Source organism: Elephantulus edwardii, unplaced genomic scaffold (genome assembly GCF_000299155.1).
Source record: "Elephantulus edwardii isolate Elephantulus edwardi_28Jun2011 unplaced genomic scaffold, EleEdw1.0 scaffold00219, whole genome shotgun sequence".
NCBI classification, from domain to species: domain Eukaryota; kingdom Metazoa; phylum Chordata; class Mammalia; order Macroscelidea; family Macroscelididae; genus Elephantulus; species Elephantulus edwardii.
Window position 1 is genome coordinate 5,197,733 of NW_006399969.1, and position 12,061 is coordinate 5,209,793.

At 42.8% G+C, this 12,061-nt stretch overlaps 1 protein-coding gene across 1 annotated transcript; it reads right to left on the bottom strand.

The window, feature by feature from the left end:
* Positions 1–734: 734 nt before the first annotated feature.
* ZNF280B (zinc finger protein 280B) lies at positions 735–2,378 on the bottom strand. Its single transcript, XM_006898082.1, has one exon. It carries the CDS (start codon positions 2,376–2,378, stop codon positions 735–737), a length of 1,644 nt encoding a protein of 547 aa, XP_006898144.1.
* Positions 2,379–12,061: the final 9,683 nt, after the last annotated feature.

Consider the following 12,061-nt stretch of genomic DNA (forward strand, 5'->3'; position numbering starts at 1 on the left):
CAAGACAAATCATTTGTGGGACCTTCACAATATTTTCTCAACTTATTTCAGTATACAAACTGAGCATCAAACTATATATTTGAAAGACTCTTGCTTCCCTTCCTTAAACATAAGAGTATTAATAATAATTTTAAAAAGACACTTTCACGGTTCTGTATGGACTTCAAAACCCAAAGTACATGTGTTTCTGTCCTTCAAGTGGATGAGGAGCTGGTGCCCCTCCTGGGCACTGCCTGTAGGGGCCCCTCATATTGGGTGTCTGTCAGCTTCTGGACACCCAGGTTTTCGGGACCAGCTCCTTCTGGTCAAATCCAACAGAGGCACTTCTAGGAGGTCAGCAGCAGACAGGACTGGCCTTGCCCATTGGCAAAACCATCTAAAGTCTCAATGAGAGCTAATGCAAACATCTACAGTGCACGAAAAAACCTTGAAAATAGCATGAAGTGTTTCATAAACTGCAAATTACAATATACAGAAGAGCTTTCAAGCTCAGGCACAAGAAGGTAGGCCAAAATAGTTTTTCTTCCCTGTTCTCACTCCCATACGCCCACCCACCCCCACCTTTGCTAAATTAAACCAGAGAGTAACCTAAAGACCAGACAATACAACTTAAGACCAGGTCCATGTCACTCACTCAGTCTGAAGAATACTGCACTCATGAAATAAACTCACAAAAGGGTCACTGGTTTCTGCTCGTCTGATGCTCTTGACAAAGCATAGTTTATACTTTTTGCCTATATGGGTGCTTTGGACTTGGGCTTGCACACTTTCAATTTAGAGGAACTAGAAGTACCGAGTTTAGGGGGCAGTTCTTCCAGCTCCATGTCAGATGAGTTCACAACAATGGACGCAACATTTCCTGATCCCTGCTGGGGTGCTGATGACACCTGAATCACAACTTTCGTGTCAGGCGGCAACCCTTCCAACTGCTTGGGCCTCTTAAACATTTGGTGACACTGCGTCTTATGCTCAATTTTCTTCTTGAAAGTTAAAAACTGCAGCCGGCACTTGGAGCACTGGTGAACACTCTTTTCCCTGTGTCCCCAGTAATGGCACATATATGGCTTAGCAACCTTGAAAACTTTGAGGCAGAAAGGGCAGAGCAAGCTCTTGGTGTTCTCGTGGCAAGCTCTGAAATGGGCTTCCACACTGGCACAGAATGACGACCTGTAACCGCACACCTGGCACACATAGGGCATCTCCCCAGGCTTATGTGTGTCCTTCATGTGCTGGAGGAGAGCCTGATCTGTGACAAACGACAGCTCACAGATCTTACACACAAAGGAGGGCTCCTGGGAGCTGTGCACACTGTCCACATGGCACTGCAGCTCAAAGGGTGTGGGGAACCGCCTGTAGCAGTACTGGCAGGTGGTGTGACTTTCCCAGCTGTCACCCCTCTGCCTCTCATATTCCAAATGATGCTTCATGTGGTTCATAAACTTGATGTTCTTCAGAACTTTCAGGCAGCTGAGGCACTTAAAGGTTGTATAGGTCTTCTGTTCTGGCTGCCTGTTGCCCTCTTGCTGTCCATAGTAGAAATCATGAACCAGCACCATCAGGGGTCTATCCTCAGCCTTGAAGGTCTCCTTCTGACTTGTCTGTCTTGAAAGGTCCATTTTTACCAGTTTCCCAGTTTCCCTGTATGAATTTATAGGCTTGAGGTTGGCATTATCCTTTGGAAAAGCTGTGAGGAAAGGTGTTCTCTCCTGAACATGGTTTACTGAGGTATTAACAGCTTGTGAGGGTGTGTTTAGCCAGGCAGCCTGGGTAGTGGGGATATCTGAAGGGGACAGTGGTGAAGGAGGGTCCCCTAAGATCCCATCACTGAGTTGAGGTCTCTTGAGATTCACACGGTTGACTTCAGATGTGGAAAGTAGCTTATCTACACAAGGCCTTTCACTCAAATCCAGAGAAAAAGCTGCTCCTCCTGGGGGTGGCAGAGAACACAGGAATTTAACTGGAGGGGAGCTGGGTGAGGCTTGTGGGGAGTTACTTCCACAATCAGAGTTAGGCAAAGATTCAATAATAATAGGACTATCAGTGGATCTCGACTGAGGTGGAGAAGCTGGTGCCACCACTTCTGACAGAGCAGTCATAAGACTTCCAGGCTGTGAGATACTACGAGCCCGCTCTGGCCTACACCGAATATACTTCCTCCTCCTTAAATGTGACCCTGGGGTGACTCTGTTCAGAATGGTAGACACGATTGGTTTTGAACCTGATGTGGCACCCACAAAGATGAGCTCGGCATCTTCATGCACATGTTCCACGCCAAGCAGGATGAGCTCATCATCGTCACCATCCATCGCCTGGTGGGCTCCATTCATGCTCTTCCTTGGCTCTGGCTCCTCCGGTTCATCCACACACACGGATTCCATTCTTTTTGAGATGCTTAGAGAGTCGGGGCACCAACAAATCTCAGAGCTTCCTCTATACAAACTGCCACCTAAGCACAAACAAAATACATAAGGAAGAATGTAAAAATGCATTTAAGGCATATTTTAAAAAGAAGGACATTGAGACAAGGGGAATATCAAACAGATTTTTAAAAATTTCCCTTTTCAATAAATATTTAAACACTCAATGTCAAGAAGACAAAGATTCTCACCACTGGACCAATTGGCAGCATCAGGATGGATGGTGAAGAGATTGAGATTGTACACAGCTTTAGTCTGCTTGGCTCCACAGTCAACAGTCTTGGCACCAGCAGCCAGGAAATTAAAAGGTGCATTGCCATGGAAAAGTCTGCTGTTAGGGACCTCTCCAAAGTACTGAAGAGCAACAGCGTCTCTCTGGAGACTAAGGTGTGTCTGATACAGGCCATGGTCGTCGCAATCACTTGTTATGCATCAGAGAGTTGGACAATGACCAAGGAGGATAGAAGGAGAATTGATGCCTTTGAGCTGTGGTGCCGGAGAAGAGTATTGAGAATACCATGGACTGCTAGGAAAACAAACAGATTTGTCCTGGAAAGGGTTAAACCGGGTGGCTCCTTGGAGGCAAGGATTCTGAGCATACTTTGGACATGTTGTGAGGAGAGACTGGTCCTTGGAGAAGGACATCATGCTTGGGAGGGTGGAGGGACAGCGCAGGAGAGGAAGGCCCTCTATGAGGTGGATTGATTCAGTGACTGGGATAATCGGGATGGGAGGGAGTGTCAGAGACAGTGCGATTAGCACAGGACAGAGCGGAGTTTAGGGATGTTGTACATAGGTTCGCTATGAGTCGCAAGCGACTCGACGGCACATAACAACAACAACAACAAACATTTAAACACTCCCCACTGAAATGGACTGACACGGTGACTGCAATGGGTTCTATTTTTCAGATATGACGAAGTTGGAACAGAATCTGTTGTTCAGAGGGTCATTTGCAACTTGATGGCACCTAACAACAACAACAAAATAAAATCCAAAAAGCACTAGGAGAGTAAGAGCATCTTAAAATTAAGGCCCACATGTGCCTACTACAAATGTTTTAAATATTTTTTCCCCTAATATAAATGGATTACAGAGACAAGCTCATAGCTTTTCTGTATTAAAGCTCTTTTTTTAAACATAGGAACACTCAGCATTTTCAATGGTGATCATTTTATTCTTTCAACAAACTATTTCATACTTTCACAGATTTCACCAGCACATTGCTGATCTAAAATCATCATTGCTCCTCAGCCTAGATGGCCTAATGTGCTAAGAAACTGTTGACTGTAGCAATCAGCCAGTTCTCAGAAAATGTACCCAGGCCGCCTCTAATAGGACCATGCAACTATATTTTAAAATATTCCAGAAAACTCACAGACAGGAATGTGCTGTCATCTACAGCCATTCTGATAAATAAAGCCAATCCCTGAAGAGTGGTCAACTAAGACACTTAGAACCTGTAACTTTATACACTTCCTCCAGCCACGTGGATGGAAGCTCTGGTGGCCTTGTGACAGACGCCGTGCTGTAATCCCAAAGGCACACTGTTCAAGTAGGCACTCTGCAAGAGAAGGATGGGCCATCTCCCGTGCAATTTACTGCCTCTGAAAACTCACTAGAGTGTCAATCATGGGTTGTTATGACTCAGTGTTATGACACACAACAACAACACAACAATCCAAGCTAGTACACCCCAAATGAACCTCCTGAAATTGTAATCTTCATCTTTATAAACCTCTACTATCTCTGTTGTTCCTGGGAGCTCATTATCAGGGCACTGTGACTATACTGTGTTTCTAATTATGCAAAATATCCTTTGCACAATATAATGGTCATTTTCTGCAATCATCTTTTTCACCATGACAATTTTGGTGTCATTAAATGATATCTGAGACCAGCTCCCTGTGGCAGCTCCCAGAACCCAGGGAAATCATGTTTTTGATTCAACTGAGTCATTTGGACTCTCTTTTTTCCGCAGAGCTACCTGGATTAAGTACCACGGAGATCTGTGAAATTCAGCCTTGTTTTATCTGAAGTTCAACTGAGTTTTATTACTGGCTTATTTTCATGATTATCATTAACTTGTTTTAATTCTACCTCAATGTGTTTTTTTTCTCCCTGGTTTACTTTTTCGATTGCAGGTACCTATTCTACTTTGTGGATCTCAGGTTAATCATGGAGGATACTTCTGCCTTTAAAGGGCTCAGGTTCACCAAAAACCTGGGACACAGGCACTTCAGCACTGTTAGGACACCCACTGGTGCCAATAATCATTGACAATCCCTGTGTGAGGATAGTCCGTCAGGAGATAGCTACCCACTGGATGCCAGCAGTGCTCCTGGATCTGTGGGCACCCTACCAAAAAGCAAAACATTTCCCACTCCTCCCAGTCTCCCCAACAGAGATAGCTGTGACTTCAAGAAAACTGAGTACAGTGCTCCATTTAACTCCACGTAAGTGAACTCTGAGCTTCTGCTACCAATTTCCTTAAGGCAACAGTCCTTAGGCAAGTTTGCCCAATAGCATGGATAGAAGTTCTCCAACTCACAAGCTTAGGCTTAAAACCTGGCATCCTTCAAGCTAGAGAAACCCAAGTCCTTTTGGGTTCTCATTCCAAACTGGTGTGTGCCTACACTGAGTACACCATCATTTTGTACCATTTTGCACAAATACAACAAGAAATACAAGAAGTGATGCTTCCCTTTGAATCCTTGGAATCAAGGAACAGAGGAAAACAGTACAAGATTAAAATTATGAAGAAGACTGGAATAGAAGAGAAATTCTCTGATTCAGGATATACATGAAAAGACAACACAGTTAATTGGGAAAGACTGAGAACTTTCTTTCCTCTTGATATAAGGAACAAGACAAAGATGTCTGTTCTCATTGCTTCTATTCAATACTAGTAGCTCTTATCAGAGCAATAAGTTAAGAAAAACAAATAAAAGGTATCCATATTGGTAAAGAAGTAAAATTCTCTTTATTTTTGGATGATAAGATCTTATTTACAGAAAATCCCAAAGACTCTGAAAGAAAACTTCAAGAGCTAATAGAGAAATTGAGCAGTCACTGCAGCAACTCATTCAATGATTTTATCTTGCTTGGATCAATAATCAGTACCCTTGCTACCAGCAGTCAGAAAATCAAGAGACATACTGCACTGGGAAAATCTGAAGTCAGGGACTTCTCCAAATTACTGAGGAGCAATGAGGTTAGCTTGAAGACTAAGGTGTACCAGACTCAGGCCATGGTGTTATCAATCATCTGCTATGTATCAGAGAGCTGCATAATGAACAAGGATGACAGAAGAACTGATGTCTTTGAGTTGTGGTATTGGAGAAGTATACAGAATATCCCATACACTGCCAAAGGAACAAACAGATATGTCTTTGAGAAAGTTAAACCAGAAGCAAAGATAATGAAGCTTTGTCTCATCTTCTTCACTGTCTACAAACAAGCAAGACTGTGGCATCTGCATAGTGCAGGTGTTGATGAGTCTCCCTCCAGTCCTGATGCCACATTCTTCTTCAGAGAGTGAAGCTTCAGGAATGATTTGCTCAGCATACATATTGAATAGGTATGGAGAAAAGATATGACCCTGATGCACACCTGTCCTGATAACCATACTCAAGAGTCATATCCTTTATTTTGTGCACGTGTCTAAGAGGGGACCTCAAGATAGTTTTGGTTCAGAGTTTAAAGATAATCTCAAAGTGTTGGTCTCAAGGAGTCTGTAGTCTCAGTATGGTTATCAGGACTGGAGGGAGACTCATCAACAACTGCACTATGCAGATGCCACAATCTTGCTTGTAGACAGTGAAGAAGATGTAAAACCACTTACTGCAAAACACTTACATGCCTTCAGCATGGGTCACATTTCAACACCAAGAAAAAAAAAAATAATCACCACCATCACCACTAGTTATAGCATCAATGATATAAGGAGAAAAGACTGAATTTGTGAACTTACCTGAATTCTTCATCTTACCTGAATCCACAATTAACATTCATGGTAGCAGCAGTTAAGATATCAGGACTTACACTGGAAGAATATGTTATCAATGACCTCTTTGAAGTTCTAAAGAGCAAAAATATCAGTTTAATGACAAAGGTGCACCTAATCCAAGCCATGGTATTTTCAATTACCTTCTATGCTTCTGAGAGTTGGACAATGAATAAGGACGACAGAAGAACTGATGCCTTTGAACTATAGTGTTGGCAAACAGAATTTAATACACCATGGACAGTCAAAAGAACACTCTTGTCCTGAAGGAAGTGTAACATTTTAGCCAGAAGGATACAGAAAAGGAGATGTGGTCAGACTGGCAGTTCAATCTGATAGCAGAAGCTAGTTCTTTCATTGAGATGGAGAGTCTGAAAGGACCAGAAGTATAGACAATGATTTGAAGGGAAATTGTGGAAGACCTCAGAGTCATGGAAGACAAAAAATCACCAATGAAATCAGGATGATGCCAACTATTAAATGCCCAACACAAAGTGACACCAGTGGGAATACTGTTGTTGAGTGCCGTCAAGCCAGAACTGACTCAGAGATGACCCTCCACCGGGTTTTTAGAGGCAGTAAATCAACTGCTCATTCTTTTCTTACAGAGTGACTTGAACCACGTGCCTTTGGGATTGCCAAACAGCTTCTTACCATCAAAGGGAATGGAGAGTGGAAATCTGCAGGTCCTCCTCCATAAAACACAAGGTCAGGTTGAGCTCAGTGGTGTCCTTACTCAGTGGCTGGCCAGATGCACTCCCAGCTGTCCCAGTTCTTGGCTCTGCATTCCTGACCTGTGCCGCCAAAAGGGTGGTCCACAGCAGATTTATTATTCAGAAAAGTACTTTCAACAAACAACAAACATGGAAAGAGGCAGTTTTGGAGCTAGGCATGTCATGTTACTCAGAGAATTTTCCAAACAGTACCTAAAACCCACCCAATGTCTGAAAAGGAGTGGAGGAGACTTGGTGTTCAGCAGCATCTAGGACAGATGCACTACATGATTCATGAGCTGAAACCATATATTCTCCACTTTAGAAAACCTCTTCCTAAAGATCAACCTCAGATGAGTATCTGAGGCTTGCCAGTGGCATCTTTTTCAAATTTCATGTATATGTGTGTATATATGGTAATATTCAGTGAATCCCTGAAAAATGTACAAGTCATTCATCCATACCTGTACATGAGCTGTATTCTTCACATCAACAGAGCTCAGTTAAATGTTAAGTGTCGAGTCGTTGACAACTCATAAGGACCCTATAAACAAAAGACCTGGACACTTGTATAATTTTCATTGTTTCTCCAAGTTCATAGAGTTTCAGGAGGCAAGCTATTTTGGAAGTGGATGCCACTCCTGCTTCCAAGCTTGTTTGAATTGGGGAGCTCCCCCAAACACTGTCCACCATGGGTGACCATTATCGCATTTGACACATCAGCATCACAGTGTTCAGCATCACAGCAACCACGAGTTACCTCTGTACAGCAATGCACAGACCAGTGCCATACCACTTTTGACTAAAAACAAAACCAGGGCGGAAAGCCGCAGATTAAAATCACCCACCTCTGGCTTGATAGCATCACTTTCTGTCCACTAGGTCAACAGAGCTCTCTCTACATTGTACTGGACAGAAATTGATGCTACCAAGCCAAAGGAGGGTCTTATATTTATAAGAGCTTGTATTTATAAGAGATATGTGCAGCAGCCCATTTCCATAAGGACTTAGTCCTGGAAAGCCTATCAGCTGGTTCCATTCTTTCCCACAGGATTGCTAGAAACTGGAATCAACTTGATGGCAGTAGGTGGGAAATGGTATACTCAACTTCCATTCTCAAATAACACCGCTTTTCACTTAACAACCTGGTCTCTGGAACCTAACCAGGTGGCTAAGTAAGAAGAGCAGGTACTCACACTTGGTTAAAAGGTTGAAACAGTCTAAACATCCTTCACCAGATGAATGGATAAACAAAAAGTAGTATACACATAGAAGGGAATATTACTCTGCTGTAAAAGAGAAATGAAGTTCTAACAGATTCTGCAATATCAAACCTTGAAAACACTGTAGCTGAGTGGAGCTGTCGTTGATTGTTAGGTGCTGAGTCAAGTATGAGCCACAGCAACTCTATGAACAGTCAACCTGAACTCTGCTCTGTGTCATCCTCTTCTGTGACACACTAGAGCCCTTTGCTGAAGTCACCGTGTGCTATCACACTTCGGCTCTTTTAGCTGATGCTCCATCTTTCCAAGCATGATGTCTCTCTCAAAGGAATAACCTCATCTAGCAACATGTCCAAAGTAACAAACACAAAGCTTCATCTTTGCCTCGAGCGAGCACGCTGGCTGCACCTTTTCCAAGATCTAGCTGGGTTTTTTGGCAGACCATGGAATATTTAGTATTCTTCTGAATCAAGCATACTTTACTCTTCAAACTGATACCATTACTCTTCACCATCCTGGAAAGGTCCCTGGCAGTAGACTTGCCCACTGTAATACATCTCCTGATTTCCTGACTGCTCACAAAAAGGGTATTGATTGTTGATCCAAGCAAGATTAAATCATTAACAGCTTTAATCCTTTCTCCACCTTTCATAATGCTGTTAGTCCTTTGGTGAACACCTTTTTTTCTTGATGATGAGACATCAGATGATAATCCATGTTGAAGGCTATAATCCTTGATCTTCTGCAGCAAGCACTTCATATCCTCCTTACTTTCAGCAAGTTGGGTCATCTGCAAAATGCAGGTTGTCGATGACTCTTTGTCCAATCTTGATGCCACTCTCCTTTTCCTAGAGTCCAGCTTTGTGAATTATTTGTTCCTCATACAGATTCAGTAGAGAAAAGATACAACCCTGACACACACCCTTCCTGATCTTAAACAATGCAGTGTTCCCTTGCTCCATTTGGACTTCTTAATCAAAGTATAGATTTCACATGAGTACAATTAAGTGTTCTGGGATTTCCATTCTTTTAAATGTTAGCCATAATTTGTTGTAATCCAGGCTGTCAAATGTCTTTGCACAGTCAATAAAGCACAAATGGCCATTCTTCTGGTATTCTCTGTTTTCAGCCAGTATCCTTCTGACATCAGCAATGATATCCCTGGTGCTGTGGTCTCCTCTAAACTCAGCTTGAACTTCTGCCAGTTCTTTGTCAAGGTACTGCTCTCGCTATTTTTTAATAATCTCAGGCAATATTTTGCTGCTTCTTGTTATGTGCAGTCGAGTCGTTTGCGACTCATAGTGACCCTAGGTACAAGAGCCCGAAACTCTGCTCTATCCTGTGCCAACCTTGCCATCTCTGACACACTCATTCCCACCACCCCAATCACAGAATCAATCTATCTCGTTGAGGGTCTTCCTCTCCTGCACCGCCCCTTCACTCTCCCAAACATGATGTCCCTCTCCAAGTAGCAGTCCCTCCTTGCAACATGCCCAAAGTATGTCAGACAGAGCTTCAGAATCCTTGACTCCAAGGAACAGCCTCTCCAGGACAAACCTGTTTGTTCTCCTAGCAGTCCATGGTATATTCAACACTCTTCTCCAGCACCACAGCTGGGCATCAATTATCTTTCTATCATCCCTAGTCACTGCCCAACTCTCTGATGCATAGCACGTAATTGCGAAGATTATAGCCTATTTTGCTTGCATATTATATTAATGGTATTGTTTGACAATTTCCACCTACTGCTGGATCACCATTCCTGAGAATGGAGAAAAATATGGATATCTTCCAGTCAGTTGGCTAGGTAGCTGTCCTCCAAATTTCCTGACATTGGTGAGCACATCCAAGGATGCATCTGCTAGTGGAAACATGTCAACTGGTATTTCATCAATTTCTGGGGCTTTTTTTTCCTCCAATACTTTCAGTGCAGCTTGAACTTCATCCTTCATTATCAATGGCTCTTGTTTATATAGTACTGCCATAAACTTTTCAGTGTCAACTAATTCTCTTTGGTACAGTAATTCTGTACATTCCGTCTTCTTTTGATGCTTCCTGGATTATTCAAGATTGTATCTGAAGCATTTCTCAGTATTAAAACTCAGACTTAAATTTTTTCAGTTCTTTCGGCTTGAGAAACATCAAGTAAGTTATTCCCTTTTCATTCTCTGCCTCCAGCTCTTTGCACATTTCACTATAATATTATGCTTTATCTTCTCAAAGTGCACTTTGAAATCTTCTGTTCAACTCTTTTACTTCAACATCTCTTTCTTTTGTTTTGGCTTCTTGAAGATGTAATGCAAACTTTATAGTCTCTTATGACATTCATTTTGGTTTTTCTTCCTCCTATTCTTTGAAATTACCTTTTGCTCTCTTCGTGGATGATATATCTGATGTCCTCCCACAGTTCCTCTGGTCTTCAATCATTAGTATTCAATGCCTCAAATCTCTTCTTAATTCTTAAACTCATCTGGGATAGATTCAAGGTCCTATTTTGGTTCCTGAAGACTAGTTTTCATTTTCTTCAGCTTCAATGTAAACTTGCACATGAGTAATTGATGGTCTGTTCCATAATATGAGTAACTCGCAGATATGCACTACACAGCTTTGGGGTGACAGCTTAATTCCTTACCACTAAGCCACCAGAGCTCCATATATGCATATATGTCTCTGTTGTTGTTGATGTCTCTGTTGTTGTTGTTGTTGTGTGCTGTCAAGTCGTTTGTGACGCATAGCAACCCTATGTACAACAGTCCTAAACTCTGCTCTGTCATGTGCCAATCGCACTGTCTCTGACACTCCCATCCCAATTACCCCAGTCACTGAATCAATCCACCTCATAGAGGGCCTTGCCCACCTGCACTGTCCCTCCATCTTCCCAAGCATGCTGTCCTTTTCCAAGGACCGGTCTCTCCTCACAACATGTCCAAAGTATGCTAGACGGAGTCTCAGAATCCTTGCCTCCAAGGAGCCACCCAGTTTAACCCTTTCCAGGATGAATCTGTTTGTTTTCCTAGCAGTCCACGGTACTCTCAATACTCTTCTCCAGCACCACAGCTCAAAGGCATCAATTCTCCTTCTATCCTTAGTCACTGTCCAACTCTTTGATGCATAACAAGTGATAGCAACGACCTGTGTCAGACAAACCTTAGTCTCCAGAGAGATACCACTGCACTTCAGTACTTTGGAGAGGTCTCTAACAGCAGACTTTCCCATCGCAATATGTCTTTTCATTTCCTGACTACTGGTGCCAAGAGTGTTGACTGTGGAGCCAAGTAAACTAAAGCTGTGAACAATCTCAATCTCTTCTGATGCTGCCAATTGGTCCAGTGGCGCGAATCTTTGTCTTCTTGACACTGAGCCTCAATCCATATTGGAGGATGGAGTCTTTGACCCTCTGCAGCCAAGTGCTTCAGGTCGTCCTCAGTTCCAACAAGCAGGGTTGTGTCATCTGCATAATCCAGACTGCTGATAGATCTTCCACCAATCTTGACCCCACATTTCTCCTCATAGAGCCCAGACTCCCGGATAACCTATTCTGCATACAGGCTGAAAAGGTATGGAGACAGGACCCATCTCTGGTGTACACCCTTCCCAATTTTGAACCATGCAGTGTTCCCTTGCTCTGTTCTGATGACTGCCTCTTGGTCCAAGTATAGGTTTCACATTAGCATGATCAAGTGTTCCGGGATTCCCAATCTT

Excerpts from the sequence above, each read along its gene's own strand:
- ZNF280B (XM_006898082.1), bottom strand. The coding sequence starts at position 2,378 with ATGGAATCCGTGTGTGTGGATGAACCGGAGGAGCCAGAGCCAAGGAAG.